This window comes from Rhynchophorus ferrugineus, unplaced genomic scaffold, assembly GCF_030347505.1.
Source record: "Rhynchophorus ferrugineus isolate W39M unplaced genomic scaffold, kcgeb_rfMv2 rfM3, whole genome shotgun sequence".
NCBI lineage: Eukaryota > Metazoa > Arthropoda > Insecta > Coleoptera > Curculionidae > Rhynchophorus > Rhynchophorus ferrugineus.
The window spans coordinates 65,156,602-65,178,935 of record NW_027472582.1 but is presented as its reverse complement, the minus strand read 5'-3'; the positions used below and the strand labels follow the sequence as shown (position 1 = coordinate 65,178,935).

Below are 22,334 nucleotides of genomic sequence, written 5' to 3'. Positions count from 1 at the left end.
GCTCCCATATAGTCATCGCTCTTGGAACCGTCCGAGAATGTGAAAAGGTGTTCAGGATGTTTCTCAGTTTTATATTGATTGAATTGGATGCTGGTACTGCCACAGTCAGATCTATCTCTTAGTAGACTCCTCATGGAGAGATCGACGGCCACAATCGCCATGGAGGCAATCTATCCTCGGAGGTGTATATCGGTGGAAAAGCCAGCGATAAGACAGACAACAAACTGCATGGAATGTATGGCAAGTGCTCTCTGTGTTGCTCTATAGGTTGGATTTGGTGCTTGATAGAAAAAAATGTCTGTAGTAAGACAGCTTTGATTTAAATCTCAAGGAGGTTACATATTTAATCAAAAACAATTCGCGTTTGACTTCTAGTGAAGGGACTTCTGCTTCGCAGAGCAAGCTGTCTCCTGGACTAGTGTGGAAGACCCCCAGGGCGATTCTAAAAGTTGAGTTGAAAAATGGTGAATGCTTCACGATTTTCCGTGTTATCCTGATATCTTCTGCATCGTTTCAATTTTAGTATATGTACCGCCGAAGCGAGTACTTATTATTATTTAGTAAAAATAATTATAACTTACCTCAATACATTTTTATGTTGAATAAGTAGATAGAAAATTAACAGATACATACTTAATTTACTTTCAGTATGAAGGAAAAAGAAGATAGGTAATTTAAAACATCTTATTTAAATTGATACCACTAAAGAAATATGGAAAAGGGAAAGGGCGCTATAGATAATTTTGATTATATTTGCCAGGAGTCTCAATTAAGTAGAATTTTATTTTAATAAATTTGAGAAATAACATTTGAGTATTTATTTCAAATTTAATTGAATGTAATCGTGTCAGTAGAATGTGACGTCAGGGGTTAGTCACGTGATGGTTATGCAAACTTCAACCAATGTAATAAAACAGATTCTAATAAAATGTTTTCCTTAGGGTTACCAATGAAATGTAACTAAATGGCGTTTCCAGCACCTTCCTGCAAAGGGCATACAAAACAATTCTGAAATTATATGTATTAAGTTAACAGTCTATACACTACTCTATGCAAATGTTTATATGAATCGTAAAATCACAAGGCCCAAAATGTAACTCTTAATAAAAACATTAAGAGTTGAGATTAAAAATACGTAGTGTGCTAAAGTTTTGACGCAGGGTCCTATGGATTAGTCCATAGAGACAAATGACAAAGCAAAGCCGTGGAAAAATTATATTGAAGGTGAATGTGATTATACTACGGGAAAAGTTTTAGTGCAAAGCCGTTCAAAATATATAGAGCCAAATGTTGCTCTTTAAAAAGATGTTTGTAAAGTGACAATCAATTAAGAATTTTGTTATTATCTTATTATTATTTAGTAAAAATAATTATAACTTGCCTTAATACATTTTTGTGTTGAATAAGTAACAGACACATACTTAGTTTACTTTCAGTAAAAAGGGTCAAAAAGATAGGATCTTTAATACATCTTATTTAAATTGATACCACTAAAGAAATATGAAAAAGGTTAAAAGAGCTATAGACAATTTCGATTATATTTGCCAGGATGTTTGGGAAACCACATTTGAGTTTTATTTAATTCAATGTAATATTGTTAGTAGAATGTGACGTCAGGGGCTAGTCACGTGATGCATATGCAATCCTCAATCAATGAAATTTAAAAAATCCTAATAAAATATTTTTCTTACGGGTTACCAATGAACTGCAATTAATGTCCTGTTCAGCACCTTCCTGCAACGACCACACAAAACAATTCTGAAATTATATGTATTAAGTTAACACTCCATATATTACTCTATTCTACATGATTTTTTTTACATGAATCGTAAAATCTTAAAGCCGAAAATGTGTTTTTATTAAGAGTTGAGGTTAAAAGTCTGTAGTGTGCTGAAGTTTTGACGCAGAGTCCTGTTCGTCAGACCTTCAACTGAAATGAGAAATCAAAACTACATATACGATGAAATGATAATATATTAATCAAAAGACTACGCTGAAAATTAATGATTTTCCCAAGACTCTTATCATAAACTTGTCCGGACGGATGGAATTACGGGCACCGCGACAAATTCGGCATTAAAACAAACAAGAATGTTCAATTAAGGGGACGGGGGGAGTCGCGCATAAATCACCGTTAAAAATTCAAAGTGCATTAGCGCGAGTCTTCGGGCGACCGGAACCGGAACCGGAAGTCGGCGCGTGCGTGCTAATGACGATACGCGGAAGGCGAAAGGCTTCATCGTCTCCCGTTCCTGTCCCCCCAGCTCCCCTCTCCACGTCCCGCTCCCGTTCCTCTTCGCTCTTTCGTCGTTCTTGGGTTTTTTCGACGGTCGCGGCTGGAGCTTTTGTCGGACGGGCTCTAATGGGGCCCCGATTAGCCCGACGGAAAGAATGAAAGAATCGGTAGGATGGGGCCGGGAACCTTTGTGAATGTTTTGGTCATTGAATCTGCAAAATGTCGCATCCATTTTAATTAAATTAGGACGAAATAATTGTGGATGATGTAGCAACAATTAAAGTGAATATAAATAGATTCGTTATTCAGAGATATTGGCAGATGTTTATATTTATATTTGGTTTAACCTATATAATTGAAAGATGACTACTAAAGTCCTTTATTTTAAGCTCTAATTAAATGAAATTGTCTGAATATAACGTAGTAGAAAGCCTTATTTAAAAGAATCTATATCATTATACAAAAATGGGCCTATTTATGTATAGATGGTATCAAATTAAAACTTTTCCCAAAAGCTTAACAATGTAAATTGTTCATTGTTGTAAATTACTCACAAAATACATAAATTCAATACAGTAAACTTAATTAGAAGCACAAATTAAACAATGAGTGCACTTCGCTGGTGGTCCCAGGAACTGGTAGGTATTTTTTTATCTATAATAATCAGATATTTGTGTATAATATTATTGTTGAGCTGATATGACGGAAAATCGGAAGTCAAAGTGCAGAAGTCGTTCAGTGAAAAAAGTCATTTAGTTTGCTTTTTAAGCACTACCTATAGAACATAAGACCTTGTAATAATATTGCAGACAATTGCTTCTATGGTGTAATTGTTAAACCATTGAGCTCTCTATAGGAGGTAGCGAGTTCGATTCCCGGCTTGGACAATATTTTTTTGTTATTCTAGTTTAGTTAGAATATTTGTCCAATCACCTAGGGTAGGTAGGGGACCCCAGGGCCTGAAGCGCTCCTTATTTTCAATCTTTGTTTCTTTATCTCTATTTTCTCCCATACAAGCTGCGCCTTTATTTGGCCTACCCGTTATAATATTAAAAAAAATATACGCGGTTATTTATTTATTGAGTAAATATCTAACACTCAAAAGAGAAAATAAAATATTTTTAACAAAAAAATTGAAATTGACTTAATTGACAGTAAGTATTGACTTAATAAAAAAGTAAATAAGAAACTCACTAAAAATTAAAAAATAATTAAACTTTTAAAGGTTTTTAAAACAATAAAAAACTTTAAAATAAAATATGTACAAAATAATCTTTAATAATAATAGCTAAATAAAAATAAACTAAAACCTATCTACTAAACCTATTTATCTATTTACAATATTATGTTAACTTAATTTTAATTTTCCGATATATCGAAAAACAAAAAACCGCTTTTCGATAGTTCTTTTCAAGTATATCGATATTCCTTCACCCCAACACTAATTTTTCATGCATTTTTTTTTCTGATTAATGCTTTCTGATATTTCCCATTGAAACTTCAAGTTCAATACTCTCTTTTGAAACTATCGATATTGTTATTCAAGTATAGAAATATTTTAACAAATATGGGAAAATATCAATATATCGACTAAAAAAATATCGATATTTTTGACATTCCTACTTGGAGTATCAAATATTGTTAAATACCTTATCGGTCATTAGAAATTTAGCATTGATGAACATAACCTTATTAAAAATATTTTTTCAAGTTTAGCTCGAAAAATCATTTTATACTCATTTTAATTTTTGTTATTATTTCTCAAACTTTTGACATGTATTATCAAAGCAACAATGTATAGATGAATTTCGCCTATAATAATGGCGACAAAACGCAAAGTTAATTAACATCTACACAACTGATAACTGTAAAAGACATATCGAAAACAAAGAAATAAATTGACTGCGTGGATCTTCTAAGACGGATTTTCTAATCCTTATAAATGTCAGCAAATGGTTGCCTGTCTTTGGTATTATATCTTTGTCATATAGGAACTCTAGCGCTAGAGCAACTTAAGATGAACAATTTTAAGTAATATACGACTATTTGTTTGTCAGAACAGCCATTGAATATTGCCAGACTATTTTCCTCTACATATAGACACTATCTAGGAGAACAATACATTCTATTTAGATAAGCAAGTTAGAATTATATTAACCCAGATAGTTTAGTTTGACTCAAACTACTAATACTTTATTTTTATTATTTTAACTGGACATAATTATATTGAAGGCCTGTTTCTGTACTTATAAAATATGTTTGTATCATTAAATTTCTCCTATATAAATATATTTGAACACTAAATGAATAATCACATGTAATTTATTGAAAAACACTTTTGTTAATATAGTGTTAATTGACAACTTGATAACTTAACTAATCGATAACTAAATTTAATAACATTGTTAATATAATACAATAATATAAATACAATTCCTTATATACATTTTGTCGAAAAACTACTGATAATTGGATAATACAATATATTTTGTAAAAATATTGCACCGGTCATGTAAAATTGCAAATAAAAATTAATTCGTTGAGACCAAAAAACAACCTATTTTCTGTTTAATATAAATAAATTAATATGGATTGTTAGAGTTGTTAAACACTACAGAAATTCCAATAAATTCTTCATTAAATCTAAATTATAAATAAAAAATTTACTTCATTATAGTGTCAAGAAATGTTATAATTTACTTTCCATACCATATTTAGCTTTCCTTTTAATTCTAAGACAACAATTAATAAACCAATAAATAATATTTATGATAATAATAAATATGACATTGATGAATTATAGAGATCGATGAAAAATACAAACTACAGAAATCATCACTGATTTTGAAAGCAAGACGAGGTTGTTGTTGAGGTTTTGTGTTGGTGGCAGGAAACTGAGAACGCCAAAATTATAAGGAGATTGACAAGAGACGATTTGACAAGAAGAAAGACAATGACAAACTTTAAAACTTTAGAAGCAAACATAAATATTTGTTTAGTCGGCTGAGAAGCTGTAAAATTATTGTGAGGAAAGGGAAGAGCACTTCCAATAGTACCCAAATGTCATGAAAGTAAGGTATCAGGTATTTAAAATGAAACTATTTTAAAAAAATATAAAAGAATAGTTTTAAATAAGTGTAAAAATAATTTTTAATTTTTTCTCTTTTTCAACTTTTAATAATAAAGCAATACAATTTCATATCCAAAATTATTTATAGTTAATTACTTACTGCTTCCTTTATTATAACATCCAAATAAAAATTAAAAAAAAAACAGAGCCAATACTCCAAAACCATTCTGTGAAGTAAAATCTGACACGAATAATCGTCTCATTTGTGGCAGTATATATTGTCAGTACCGTCACCAATTTTACTAGGATGTAGGTCCAGTAACACAAACTAAAAAAAATGTCGAAGCTTATATAAGGCCAATAAACCAACGTAGCAGGTACTTCGAAAGTTTCTTAATGTTAGTAATCAACCTCTTATTCCACAAGAAAATGTGATTCTACCAACATTACATATAAAACTTGGTTTAATGAAAAATGTTGTCAAGGCCATGGATAAAAATTGGTAAAGGATTTTTACATTTGACAATTGTTTTTTTTTTTTAAATTAAATGATGCTAATTTAAAAGACGCATTCTTGTGGTCCCGCAAGTAAGAAAATTTATTGAATACTATTAACATACAATTTTTAAAAGAGCTATAATTACTTTTATATTTGAATATTCAGTGGATCTGTAAAAATGAATGGAATTTTTCTATGGAATGAAATAAAAATAATATACTATAATAAATATAGACAATATAATAGAACTTAAACAAGAACTAAAGATTTAGAATAACCATAAATATTAAATAAAATTTAAACATATATACCTAATCATAGAAAAAAAACTAATTCATGATATAATTAGAAATGATCGCACAATTACTAGAGATTTTTAAATAAAGTAAATTCTTAATTAATGAACGGAAATATTTTTTAACAAAAATTGAGAGAGTAATCGAAAATATTACCTATTTTTGCCATAAAAACAGTCAAAAGTATTTTACTATTTATCTTTCTAAATGTTAATCATTACATATAACTCTATGTAAGCGTAAATAGGCTAGGACGACAGGGCCAGAACGTTAAAAATCGGCTGAATGAAGCTAGTAGAACCAAAAATAGTAACTAAAAGTACACGACTGAATCAGTCGTAAGTAAATAGTCACAAAATCGGACCAAAAATACCCGACTGAACACAGTCGACTGAAACAGTCACTGGTAAAAGTGGTAAAATCAGTCGAACCAAAAATAGTGACTGAAACAGTCGATAGTAAAAAGTCGTCAATTACTAAACAGTCGATAGTTCCCAACACTAAAAATAATGAAATTGAATTATAATCAATGTTTAAAAGACAACGTGGTTAAATGAGCAAGGCTAGAACAGAAACGAATCTCGATTTCGGTATATGGCTGCGTATCGTAACCCTTTGGATCGATGGTGCATGTTGTGCGAGTCGAGAATGTTTTGTCCCAGCGGTTGGCGGTAGCATCGTTCCGTTGACAGCGACTAAGTGTGCTTCTGGCGGCGGCAGCTATCGTGGGGTTCCGCTCCATTACTTCATCGCCATTGTCTCGCCTACGTTGACGGACAGCCGATAAGGCTCCGACGGCACGTTGGCCCCCCTAGAAAGTTACACGTGCTCTCGCAGATCGCAATTTTTTTTTCGGACCTTATCCGTTTCATAACAGGTTTTAATTAATTGCCATATTAATATCTCCTTTAACGGGCATGTTCAACTAATTACTATGTACCAGAGAAAAAAGATCTCCTAACCAGAACATCTAATATTTAATTTACTCCATGGAGAATTCAGAAATTAATTGTCTTTTTTTACGGCTCTTCTATGAATCGTCCATTCTCTTCTATAAAGTGTCTATCAGCGTTATTGATTATTATCTCGTCACGCAGAAACAACTGCCATAATAACATATTAAATGAATAGTTTTAAATTAAATTAATTATATTCAAAATTAATTTTAAATGTTTGTAACAATTTCTTTCAAATATATATCGAGAAATATCTCTTAAAAATATTGTTCTATTATCTATTAAAATAAATGCTTTTCTACATTTACAACTTTTATAAGTTATCAGTCACAAAGAACCTCCAACTTCATCTTAACAAAGTCGAATTGTGGTTGAAAACGTGCCGTATCAAAGAAAATGAGACAAAATCTACCCATATGACATTCACCCTTTGCAGAAGAACATGTCCCCGCCAGCAGACATCGTTGAATATCTGGGAATGCATTTTGATCGATGTCTGACTTGGAAGAAATATATAATGACAAAACGCAAACGGATTGGGCTTAAACTAAAGCAAATGTATTGGCTGATAGGGCGTAAATCTAAATTATCATTAGAAAACAAGGTTTTGCTGTATAAGTCAATACTTAGGCCCATCTGGTCCTACGGTATTGAACTGTGGGGTACTACTAGCAAATCTAACATAGATACCCTCCAGATGTTCCAGAATAAAGTGTTGCGAATCATCGCCGATGCCCCATATTACGTGTCCAAGAAACTAATTCAACGCAATATCTACATAGAACCCATAACGAGTGTGACTCGAAGTGCTAGTGCGAAGTAATCTGAAAGACTATTAGTCAATCCTAATGCACTCGCCAAACAGTTAAATGTGCGCGATGACAGTGAAGTGGCGTAAGCTCAAACGCAAATTACCGTACGAACTGGTTAATAGACACAGAGTGAAATTTAATAATTTCTAGAATAAGTTAGAATAGTCATTAGAATAAGTTAGGATAGACTTTAAAATAAGTTAGAATAGTATCTATAATAAGATTTAGATTATAAATTGTACAGCAGATCACTTACTGAAGTGATCTTCTACATGTTAGGATGGTTATATTATATAACGGAAATCAAACAATAATACTTATTTCCCACGGGCAGATTGTTGACGTTGAAAAAAAAACCTTTTATAACTGACTTCATCTTTTGAATAAATTTTTAAACAAAATTCAATTTATTTATAAGAAAAGAAGACAGACCGGGTTTTTTATTGGGAATAACTCTAGTTACTGAACAGGTTGACTGCTATATGGTGACAGTAATATATGGCCACATGCGGAGATTATATAAATATTACTGTTGAGAACTATTGACAGTCGAAATAGTCGATAGTCAAAAAACTAGCGACTGAATATAGTAATTATTATTTTCAGCCAAATGCACGGTTCGACTGTTTTGTTCAATTCGTGATATCAGAGGAAGATGTAAGAACCCTTTCCTGTATAAATTGTGAGAGAGGAAAGCCGATAAGGCTCTGACGGAACGTTGGCCCTTCTAGAACATCACACGTGCTCTCGCAGATCGCATTTTTTTTCGGACCTTATCCGTTTCACAACAGGTTTTAATTAATTGTCATATTAATATCTCCTTTAACGGGCATGTTCAACTAATTACTATGTACCAGAGAAAAAAAAATCTCCTAACCAGAACATCTAATATTTAATTTACTCCATGGAGAATTCGGAAATTAATTGTCTTTTTTTTCACGGCTCTTCTATGAATCGTCTATTCTCTTCTATAAAGTGTCTATCAGCGTTATTGATTATTATCTCGTCACTCAGAAACAACTGCCATAATAACATATTAAATGAATAGTTTCAAACCAAATTAACTGTATTCAGAATCAATTTCAAATGTTTATTATAACAATTTATTTTAAGTATATATCGAGAAATTTCTCCTAAAGATATTGTTTCATTCCCTAGTAAAATAAATTCTACGTTTACATCTTTCATAACTGACGCAATCAGTAGAATTCTGGGGAGATCATAAAGTAGTTATCATTTCAATTCATTTAATTAACAAAATTCAATTTATTTTTAAGAAAAAAAGACAGATCGATGTTGGATTTGGAATCATTCTAGTTACTTTAGGTTTGGTAGATTTGGTGACTCCCTCGGCATCAACAAATTAAGTCACCGCAAATTATATATTTGGTCCTTAGTAAATTAGCTGATTTTCTTTCTCTAAAATTATAAAACTCAAATTTAGATACAATAATAATATTTCAGAGCTCATAAAACATTTTCAGAAGCTTATTCAGGCTCAATCATATATAATTGTTGATTTTGGTTTTAATGATTGAAAAGTGAATTTGATGCCAGTAACAGGACTTGAAGGGCCGAAAAAGCTCAAATACAATGAACTGCGAGACTTACTGAACATAATCTGAGCTCAAACTCTCAGAGAACTTTCATACATCTAATAAGTTAATGAATCAAGTGTATGTACAAGGGATGGAAAAGATCCAAATGTGATGACTAACGTGACAAAAACAGGCAATTTCAAACCGTTTCATTACTTGACAAGCAAAACAAGAATAATTTGCGGTAGCGTATTGTGACTGAAAATGAAAAGTTCATCTATTCCGTCAATTCTAAATGTAAAAGTTATGGGTTAGTCCAGGTGTGCCATCCACATTCACATCGAAACTTTGCTGTAATTATGGTAGGATCAGCAAGGTTTGGAGTATTACGAGCTACTAAAACCGAAAGAAACTGCTACTGAAGATATCTTCCGTGATCATTTTAACTATCTAAACGATGAATTGTTCAAAATCATCCTCTTATATGTCAATGCTCAGCCATACCTTTCAAAACTTTTGATACACTGTTGCAGCCTGTCTAGCCAACTTATAACTATTTTAGTCCTGCCTTCTTTTTTATCATTGATATCAAAATTTCTGTAATCAATTGTTGAAAGTAAAATCGATATTTGGGATGTAATAGTTCTGATCACACAAGATCGTTCTTTCAACATGGTGTGGCCATATTGTCAGATAATTGGGATATAACAGCTCTGATTATGTTAACTAAGGTCGCTCTTTCGGTATCGTATCGACATATTGCCAGAAAAATAAAAAAGTGGTAGAAAATTATGAATAATATTTCGATTAATATACAATGCTCTTTTAAATAAAAACATTCCTGCACCTATTATATCACTACATAGTATAAAACAAAGTCGCCTTTTCTGTCAATATATCCCTATGAGCGCTTAAATCTTTAAAACTACGCAACGGATTTTGATGCGGTTTTTTTCAATAGATAGAGTGATTCAAGAGGAAGGTTTATATGTATAATACATGCATAATATACTAAGGCAACATTGCTAATTTTAGAGGTTTCTAACGTGATGTCGTAAATTAACCTATTTTTTTAGGCTTATTTAGCAATTAGCAAAAACGCTGCCAAACCCTACGAGCTAGACCAAATTAATGTACTACAGTATTGTACACCATAAAAAGGTCTACAAAAAAGTTCGCGATGGTATATGTTTATCTTTTAGGGATAACCCACATTAACCATTTCTATTGTTTACTTTTTACGTGAGAAAATGGCTTATTTACGAAGCTATTTTAAGCAATACGGCACTAACCCTTATCGAATTAAGTACCTTAAAAACAGTGTGCAATTAATATAGATCAATATGGTTCCTTACAGCATGTAAATTAAACAAATATTTTCGGAAATATTACAAATTTAAAATTTGCGTTTAAAAATGTGTAATGTAATAAAAATTGTATGAATTTAGATATTCCAAAGATAGCAGGAAATCTTCATAGTAAGTATAGGGGAAGAGGAATTGTTTTACTCCAAATTTAATGCGTGCAGGCCAAGGGCAGTAATGAATGAACCAAAAATACTGGATCGATTTTAATCATGTTTTCATTGAGTGACATAGGCATATATATTTTATGCCCGTGCAAAGTCGGAGCGGGCCGCTATGTTTTTATATACAACGTTCATATTTTTTCTGTAGTGTATTTAATTTAGTATCAGCATTGCACCCGTGCGAAGCCGGGGCGGGTCACCAATTTATTATATTTATCATTAAAAAATATTCAATACTTTGGGATTGTTGATTGTCGTCTATTTAATATAGTTTAAGGCATTTAAAGTACGTCCCACCGATACAAAAGATTAAAAACCGTTCGAATAGATCGAAACGATACATAATCCGGCTTCATTTGAGCATAAGAGCAAAAAAAAACAACACACCGAAACTATGAAGAATAAAAAAAAAATTGATCCTTATTGATGAGGCTTAATGTTGTCCACGCCGCGTAACGATGACGTTCATTAAGATCGATCTCCCGGTTCGGCGGCGTTATCGGTCGACGTAAATCGATCCGACAACACTGCCAGTAAGCCGACCTAATCCCCCGATGGGGAAAGTGTATCGTGTTAGCGCGATTATCACGCGTGAATCCCCCGCCCGGCCCCGGACGCGTGCTGGACCACGCGTTAATCCTTGTTGGGCCAACATTCGATCAGATTCTATTACCGAATTCCCAGGCCGAGCCGGCCCAATCGATAGAATGAACCCCACGGAACTTTATTCGGAAGAGTTGTAATTGGAATAATTGGCCGTGGCACAGACAGCTTTTTTCCCGTCGTTGTTCCCTAGGTAAGGCGATCCTCCCGTCCCCCCGGCTGTTTTCAATAAGGCGGTTAATAAAACGAAATTTCACCGGGCTATTGCTTTCGGATGGGATAATAACCAATTTGTGAATCATGAAATGTATTAGAGCGCTTACTGATACCGAAACATTATCTGAAACTACTCTCTGTAAATATCTTGATGTTTTAGAATGGTTATTTATCTTTTTCTAAGTACTAGTCATCGTCCTGTGATCGAAATTCGACCACAATTTATTAAATTAATCATGTTTCTTTCATAATAGAGTAAAGGAAACAATTTTAAAATATTATATTACTAAAACTTGTTTTCACAGTATTTTCAATACAAGATCAGATAATTTATGTTAACTATCTAGAGAACTAATACTCAGTAAGACGTTTTATATCTAACTAGCGACCCGCCCCGGCTTCGCACGGGTGCAATGCTGATACTAAATTAAATACACTACAGAAAAAATATGAACGTTGTATATAAAAACATAGCGGCCCGCTCCGACTTTGCACGGGCATAAAATATATATGCCTATGTCACTCAATGAAAACATGATTAAAATCGATCCAGTATTTTTGGTTCATTCATTACTGCCCTTGGCCTGCACGCATTAAATTTGGAGTAAAACAATTCCTCTTCCCCTATACTTACTATGAAGATTTCCTGCTATCTTTAGAATATCTAAATTCATACAGTTTTTATTACATTACACATTTTTAAACGCAAATTTTAAATTTGTAATATTTCCGAAAATATTTGTTTAATTTACATGCTGTAAGGAACCATATTGATCTATATTAATTGCACACTGTATTTAAGATACTTAATTCGATAAGGATTAATGCCGTATTGCTTAAAATAGCTTCGTAAATAAGCCATTTTCTCACGTAAAAAGTAAACAATAAAAATGGTTAATGTGGGTTATCCCTAAAAGATAAACATATACCATCGCGGACTTTTTTGTAGACCTTTTTATGGTGTACAATACTGTAGTATATTAATTTGATCTAACTCATAGGGTTAGGCAGCGTTTTTGCTAATTGCTAAATAAGCCTAAAAAAATAGGTTAATTTACGACATCACGTTAGAAACCTCTAAAATTAGCAATGTTGCCTTAGTATATTATGCATGTATTATACATACAAACCTTCCTCTTGAATCACTCTATCTATTGAAAAAAACCGCATCAAAATCCGTTGCGTAGTTTTAAAGATTTAAGCGCACATAGGGATATAGGGACAGAAAAGGCGACTTTGTTTTATACTATGTAGTGATTTCCATTAAGTTCCAATAATCAAGAAAATATTTATAAGTTTAAATTATGTTAATACACCACTAAACATTATAAAAAATATCATAGGTAAGATTATTTTTAGAACTGTAACAACTTCAGGGCTTCAAACATAAGTATAAATAATTTTTATTTACTTTTATGTTATAAATATGAACATGAAATAAAAAAAAAATTAAGTATATCATGTTTGTATCATTTTTCACTCCATCATGTATATTAAAACATTAACAAACACAGTTACGTAATTTATTTTTTACAATTTGGAAATATATATTGAACGAATGTATTTACAATCATTAAAGGAACTACTGATTTTTCATAACTTTAATAAAGCAAATAATAAAAATATTTTTAAAAAAATTACCGTTAATAATTCATAGTTTCTTCCGATATGTTTTTTATTATTGCGTATTTTCATTACTTTCACATTATTACAACATTCATTACATTTACGTATTCATATAATTTTATGGGTTATACATATTTCTCACTTAAAACATACGTTGAAAGAACAATAAATAACTCAGGCTGATTAAAAGAATAATACATTTTTAAATAAAATCACATCGTTCTTTGCTTATTTATTTCAATCTTGCTCTTGCAGATAGCTCATCATTAACATGCCTTCTGTGGATTTAGTATATCTACTGTTTTCTACTTAGTCATATGTCTCACGTGGGAACTAACAACTCATCAACAAATGAAGAATTAAATTCTATAATGTTATTTTATAATAGTTGATATTCCTTGCAACATTCCTTTTAACTCTCACATCAAATGAAATCAAGAACTGCTTGCGAAAACCTAAATACTTTGTGAACGAACAGACAGGCGATTCTTGCTATTCTCGAATTTTGTTAATCAACGTTAGGGTGAAATTTTCGTATATGTCCGGTTTTTATTTTACAGCCGTATATATCTACAGATTAAGCAAACACATTAATTTGTTCTCTTCGCAAAAAGTGTAAAATGTAACTATACATGATCATACTATTCTTAATCCTTCTTTACCGAATTTGTTTGTTGATTGCTGTAATACTTTAATGGCTCCAACATTTCAAATACTACTGAACTACCCGTTTTAATACCGTATCAAATATCAAATTTAGAGATTTATGTTCAGATTCAAAATTGCTCTGTCCGCGTTTTACGATTCAGGGCTGATTTTGATTTTGAAAATTAATTGATTTCGTACAGAAACAACGTATATATATATATATATATATATATATAATCATGGAACGCTTGAAATTATATTTTTAACATGCATTAATTTTGCTGTCAAAAACTTTCTTAAACTATCTAGAAATATGTTATTATATTAATATTTTCCTTCTCATTTTATTCTAGTTAAAAAAAAAGACACAATACTGTCTGATTAGTTAGAACGCGTTAACGAATGAGCCTGTCAAAGTCGTCCAGATGTCAGACGTATCCAACATTTTTGAAAGCAATAGTGAAAAGAGGTTAGAACTCTAACCTATAAACTATTGTAGGTGTATGATTAACTGTAGTTTTTAGATATACTATAATGCTGAAATAAATTATATTTTATAACATTTCTGATCAATTATTTTATTTAGATTAGAATTTTGTTGTATGTTAAAGCCAAACTGACGACGCGACGACAATGCGACGTTTTGACGTCACAAATTTAGACGACGCATATACAAATAAACTTTGAATATATTGTATATTTATTTTTAATTTTTCTGCAGGCTTTTAATTTCATTTGTCTGTTTATATATGGCTGTATTGTATTTATAATGATGGTTTTTTACCTATTTTGAAGATGCATTTTTGCGAGCTTCAACTACCTATAAAGATACTAGAACCTCTTGCTTAGCTAAAGGAGAAAAAATGTTAATTTATAAGTAAAAGAAGACCCTAAGTTTGTATTGGAAAAGCCGATTAATCAATTGTGAATATTAAATACCTAAATAATGATTCAGTTTACCTGAAGACCATTATATATTAAACTAAATCTATTTACTTAAAATTTAGTGAAAATATTCTTTGAATATATGTGTTATCAGGTAGCACGAATGCATGAATGAATGAATTATCATTATTTCATTAATATGATTCTAATCTATTCCAGTTTTAAATTACTAATAGTAAAAAAACGCATAACACGCATCTATATAAGTTATTATATTTAATTAACATCCAAGACATATATGGAAGAATATGCGTAGGTTATTGTACTCAATAATTCCAAACGACTAAAAAAAGAGAAACGTTTCAACGAAATATTCCTTCAGTTTAAATGGATAATCTATTAATATTAATTTATCAGAATTACAAATTTAAAATACGGTTTAAAGATGGATATACTCACAATGATCCAAAAATAAATGACATAATTTTAAACTAACTGACCTGATAAAAATATAGGGATGTGACAGTTACATAAACTTTTTTCTAATAAGTCTGTTTATTAGATTATTAAGTACTGTTTAAGATTAATATAAAGACATTGCGTAATAAATTAAAAGGATTAAGTACGACGATGAGCATTATTTATTCATTAATTTACATGCATTATAATGCTTAATGTGTCTACCCGCTATCGACCTCCTTATAATCCACAACCAAGGCGGCCAAATCCTCTCTCGCTTCCTTAAACTCGCCCTCTTCCATCCCTTCTCCCACATAGTGGTGTACGAACGCCCTTTTCTTGTACATCATGTCGAATTTACGTAGAAGACGCTGCCAGGCCTCCCTAATAGCTGTCGTGTTCGACAACATTGTAACAGCTCTCGTTACTGCTGCTAAGTCGCCTAAAAATTATATTCCACTTCAAATAAACACTGATTCGAAAATATTACATACATTTATAAATCTATACGCATACATTATGATCTAAATTAGTGAATAAAACTCATATTGTTTTTATGCTTTCAAATGGGTGAAGAATTTCAAAATTATTTCGATAATAATTTTAAAATGATCATTAACTATAAATCATTTGCAAGAAGAAGTAACAGATAAAAACAATTTATAACATTTTGTGACATACGATAAGTTGGTGGTTTAGATTTAAAGCTTGTGTATTGGGTATTATAACAAATACGTGAAAAAAATCTAATCAAAACTATAAGAAATTAACCATTTTATTCCTAGAATGCTCTTCCAAAATGTACTAACTGATTTTTATGACTTATCGAACAACTCCTCATTCAGTTGCTTTAGAAAAAAAGGTTTAGAAGTAATTTTTGGAATACCAAAGTAAAGCTTCATGAGATTGTTAAAACTATTAGAAAGTAGCATGTTTATAGTTATGTAAAAAAATTTAAAGATGCTTAAATTAGTGCGGCATTCTAGTCTAGAAATTTAAAAAAATCTTCAAGTCATACACACTTTTTATGTTAAATTAAAAAATGTATAACTTTTATTGTCTTTTTTGATATCTTATTATTTTACTTCTTTAAATGATGGAAGGCTGTATAAGGAAGGTTCACAACCAATTTGAAGTAAATTAGTATAGTACAAATTGTCAGAGAGATGTCAACCGTCTCCAAAAAAAAAAGTTAAAAAATACCCTTAAGGGCATATTCTTAAAAGGTTGAGTTTTGGAAATATTAAAAAAGCACTTTTTGGTGACAACCAAAATCAAATAATTGTCCCAAAGAAACGCCGAAATGCTGAAGTACATATTTACCTCCTGGAACAGTAGTCGGTGGCTGATAATTAATACCAATCTTGAATCCTGTTGGTGACCAATCCACAAACTCAACCGACCTTCTGCTCTTGATACTGTTGATGCTGTTATTGACGTCTGTAGGCGACACGTCACCACGGAACAACAAGCAACACGACATGTACTTGCCCTTCCTTGGATCGCACTTCACCATCTGATTGGCTGGTTCGAAACACGCGTTTGTCAATTGAGCTACGGAAAGCTGCTCGTGCATTGCTTTGTTAGCGGGTACGAAAGGTGCATAGGTTATTAGAGGAAAATGAATTCGGGGATATGGCACCAGATTCGTTTGGAACTCCTCCAAGTTAACGTTGACAGCTCCTTCGAAGCGTAAAGATGCCGTAACTGCCGACACGACTTGACCGAGAAGTCGATTAGGATTAGTATAGGTTGGTCTGGGCGTATCCAATTTTCTATCCAGAATATCATACACTGCTTCATTATCCATGACGAAGCAGACGTCTTCCAGTTCGATGCTTCCATTGGTAGTTAACACGGCATTGTATGGTTCGACAATAATAGGTGATATATGGGGAGCCGGGTAAACAGAAAAATCCAAAACGCTTGTTTTGCTATAATCTCTGCTCAAGCCTTCCAGGAAGGTGGTAGTAAAACCTGAGCCAGTTCCACCACCAAAAGCTCTGAATAATACAAAACCTTGGAGTGAACTACAGTCGTCAGCGACAAGTCTTGTTCTGTCCAAGGCAAGGTCCAACATCTCTCGTCCTATGCTATATCTTCCACGTGCATAATTATTTGCGGCATCTTCTTTACCTTAAAAAATATTATGGTATTAAAATAAAAATAGCTTGGATTTTAAAATAAAAAAATCACTCGTATGTTATTGATAATCTTCTGCCGTTACACCAAACACTACATATAAAGTGTAATGTAAATGTAACAGTGTGTATACGATTAGTCATGGACAAATTCCACAACATAATGATCATAATTTGATAATGTAAAATATTCTTCTTAATGAAGGCTCTTTCTGATTGCCATGAAAACTGTTAAATAAGCCGTACCAATTGAATATGAGAGAACTTGAGGTATTCTTAACCATTATCATGAATGTGAAAGATTACCATTGAACACAAATGTTGATTAAAATAAGGTCAATAAAAATCAATAATAACAGTAGAATATCTCTTCTAAACTTCTATGATATGTTATATACAAACAAATCATTATTAATAATAATCTTACCCGTTAATAAGCAATCCGGGTGAAACAAATTTCGATAATAATTGGTACGAATCTCGTCAATTACTGTGGGTTCTAAATCAATCATTACCACCCTTGGTACCGCTTTTCCCGACGAAGATATACTGAAAAACGCATCGGAGCTGTTGTCTGATGGTCCGTAACCCTCATAAAACCTCCCATCCACCTGAATGCCATGCTCCAAGCAATAGAGTTCCCAACAAGCGCTGGCTATTTGAACACCAGCTTGCCCTATATGAATCTGAATAATTTCTCTTTTACTCATTGATCATGGTAAATCTTCACTGATTAATTTTGAGTGGATTTCCTGATACTATGGGCTATGAAATGATGGTCATGATGATATACAAGAATTTTGAAATCAAGGACTGATGTGACATTGAAATTTTATTGACGTATATTCGTGCCTGTCATGCATATCAAAAATACGACTGTTTATACTATATTGCAAGTATAAAATATATTTTCAGGTTTCTTAATGTTTTAAAAATATCATAAACTTGGAGAAATTATGATTATTTTCAAAAAGTGTGTTTTTAATGTTACTTGGTTTGATATTCTCATCATTCGTGTAATATTTTTTACGCTAAGATGATAAATAGTCTGAGTTATAAGGTAAGCAATTGCAATTATTGTTCTTAAAATTGTCCTGTTTACTTTTAGACCTTTTAGACCTTGAACACACTATAATTACTATACTCTATTATTATTTTCACCAACACAGTACCTCACCTAGTTTTCCTATTATGTTATCTATTACATTGTCAAATCTACCTAAAATGGATCTATGTTTTTCTTCTCGGTAAAGAATTACTAATGTTAGAGTTTGATTTTATACATATATGCAATGCGTATGTAGTATTTAATATGCCTAATATTAAATATTAAACCGTTTCATTTTATTCAATATCCAGGCCCCAAAATTCAACAATATAGCATCACACTCTCTCATTATGCTCATTGAATTTTCATTAACTTGTTGTACTCACATATGTAAAGTTTTCTTTGGTTTTAATCTACAGTTAATTATTCAATTTGTTGGCACATGTAATAGTCATGCAATCTGACGATATTCTTGATATTGACCCTTGATCTGATTTGTTTGTCAAAATTTAGAATTCTATGTACTTTCTAATAAATATTCTTTTAACATTTATTGTATTTGTAAATATTAAATCATAGTATTCAGTCACCTATTTAAATATCCATATTTGCAATATTGAAATTGCTGGTCAAATCCCTTATATGTAATATCATAATGATTCTGAAGTAATCAAGTAATCCAATAAATATTGTCTTAATATTTATTGTATTTATAAATATTAAGTCATACTATTCACTTGCGTATTTAAATATCCATATTTGTAAAGGAATATTGAAAATATAATGTAATACTATATGTAATATCATAATGATTCTCAAGTAATCACGTAGATGTCCAATCATTGGTTTTTACTATAATTTTCATCAACCTAAATACATTTATTTCAACGATACTTCAGTAGATAGTCCCCATCGCTGCAACGTCTTCACAATATATATCTCTAGAAGGGCCTCATTGTTTAATGCAAATATTTTAACACTCCTATTCGTATTCTGGGATATAAGAAGAACCAGAATCCAAATGGAACAAAATCTGATGAATAAACAACTTGTTAAATTCTATAAACCTATTAGGCAATCTGACAGTATATACTAGGTTTGTTTCCTTTTTAACTCTCTTTACTATAGCAATCCCAATCCCAAGACATCAGGGTTTTGAGACTTGAATATGGAAAGATGCTGCTGAGTTACTTGGCTAAAGGCTCAACAGCCAGAACCTATTTCTGCCAGGAGGGTCTTCCTCTTTGCTTAGATATCGTGAAAAAGAATTCACTTATTGCTTTGCCCAAGAAGAATTAATTTTTTGCACCAAAATTGAAGATCCGATGGATCCATTCAAGCAGTTCTTAATTGTGAATTCTTGTGAATACAACGGCGGTTTCCAATCTTGTTAGTCATTCATCTCATCAAATAAACGTACAAAAACTTGGAATTGGATCGTGAAAATACAATAGACAAATCGTCGAAAGAATGCTAAACATATTTGTAAGAGCTATTGGATTGCCTAAGCAGTCTAAAAGTACATTTTCTGGTTTCTGGGTGCCCCACCATTTTCCGGAAATTTGGGAGGTGTAAGGGAAGGGCAAGATGAACGATTTCACCAAAACATTAGAGAGATAGTGAAAACATACCAGCGGAAATGGACCGTCTCAGTGATATCAGATTACTATTAGACGCTTCAAGGATATCTTCCATATTATTACTTACGCAAAAAAGTTATAATTGTTTTATAATTCATCTATAATTGTTTTAATGCCGTTACTTTTTTAACGTAATTACCCAAATTATCAAGACCCCTGTGGTCTATAAAAGGAAGCTATTTTACGATTCAATACATCTAAAAACATAAAGATTACATCACAAAACCTAGCAGCTCTTAGAATGTTCTTCTTTACAGACCTGAGCTATTAGCTAAACAACAATTGTCTAGAAAATAATGACATAATGCCAAAGAAATGTGTGAAATATAGTACACCTATATATTACGTATGTAAAATGTAAAAAATAAGTTTATTGAAAGTCCATCTCATTTTTATAAGCCTAAGTTAACTATTTTCCAATATAGCTAGATCTATATTACGCCACATATGGCCGGCCTGTGTAAAAGTGTGTGATTAGTGAGGATCAGGCCAGGCTACGATAACAGGATCCGATTATGCAGCTCTAAGCTCCTCTATTCTCGGCTGCAGCCCCATACCATTCCTGGCAGACCGCTCCCAATCCCTCAAGCCGCTTTGGCTACCCTTTATTAACTTATCTCCAGCCTCTAGCCTTATTTCACTCTCTTTTAGCGTCGAAGATGTTTCGATTCGAATCAGGGTGGGTTTTCGGATAAGTCGCAAATAATTAGTGTAAAGGCGCAAATGCAGCAGGAATTGTCAATTGTAGGCTCGCCAGTAGGGTATTAAATCTGCACTGAGTATGATCAGACTCCTGAAATAAATTAGTTTTTTTTCAACACTAATTTTGCATATTATGTTATAAAAAAATATATTTTTTAAAATATATTAGGTCCAAAAAAAATGCATGGTATTTTCAAAACAAATTTCAATTGGTTTTCTGCGAAAATTGTTCAACATTTTTAAAGTAAATCAATTTAGAGAGTTTTACAGAGATTGGAGGGAATAACAATCCAATGGTGCTATGTCTGGACTTTAAAGAATGAATTAAAACAACACAACCAAGCCATTAGCAGTTTTTAACAAAGAAATAAAAGAGTTTATCAAAGAAATGTGTAGTCGAATGTTATTATAATGGAAAACAACGCCCCTCCTATGTTATTATTAAATTTGAACAGTTATCATATAAGTTGTCTACAGTACAGTTCAGTATAGTCGAGAATCAATCGCCAGACCAGTTGAAAGTACCTCATTACGTATTAACTTTTTTAGCGTCTATCTTGGCTGTACAAACAATTGTAATGGCTCACATTTTTTAATTTCCACAATCTTTGATATTTTCGTAGGTGGCCATCATAAACTTCAAATCCTATCAGAAATATATCAATTACTGGAACTATTTATTGAAATATTTGATAAATAGAATAATCTGCGAGTACCATATCTGGTAAGCATGATGTATCTTGAATCATTGTCAATCATTATCATGGTATATTTTTCAATTTTCAATTTTCTCCCACAATAATTTAATGACTTCTTTTAACATCTTAGTTTAACAACACTACATTTATAACAATTAAATACTAATAATCATCACCTTGAATTATTAATCAGTTATTATTTTTGATGAAATGTAGGCAAACTCAGCATCTGAAATTATTAAATAACAACATATATTAAAAAGATAGAATAAGAATATATACGGTACATCAATTGTTCATTTATTCCATTCTTCGATCTCACCCTTGCAGATAGTTCATCTTTAATTTGTTTTCAATCTCTTTCGTTTATCTATTGCTCTCTACTTTCTCTTGTGCCCACATGGGAACTAACAATTCCCCAACAAGTGTGGAATACATTCTGTGAAACTATTTTATAATTGTTAATTTTCTCTGCAACAGTAATTTTGACTGTTGATCACTTTGACTGTAAATTACCGTATTTATTACCTGTAATATTCAATTAGTGCTTTGTTATAAATTCTTTATTAACGAAACCTGAAATGAATCAGAAGTTAATGTCATAATTAATAGCATTTATCATAACATTTATCATTAACTCTAGTACAAATGTATACCATGTTTTTACAGAATGATGTTAATTACTATCAGTCTTCAAGCAAGAATAATTTTTCTAATTCCTGCTGTGTTCACC

At 31.7% G+C, this 22,334-nt stretch overlaps 1 protein-coding gene across 1 annotated transcript; it reads right to left on the bottom strand.

The window, feature by feature from the left end:
- Nucleotides 1-15,536: 15,536 nt before the first annotated feature.
- On the bottom strand, nucleotides 15,537-18,330 carry LOC143192610 (tubulin alpha-1 chain-like). The gene is made up of 3 exons (XM_076398064.1): nucleotides 17,941-18,330; nucleotides 16,696-17,508; nucleotides 15,537-15,814 (listed from the first exon to the last, which is right to left on the bottom strand). Exons 1-3 carry the CDS (start codon nucleotides 18,221-18,223, stop codon nucleotides 15,594-15,596), a joined length of 1,317 nt encoding a protein of 438 aa, XP_076254179.1. The 5' UTR covers nucleotides 18,224-18,330; the 3' UTR covers nucleotides 15,537-15,593.
- Nucleotides 18,331-22,334: the final 4,004 nt, after the last annotated feature.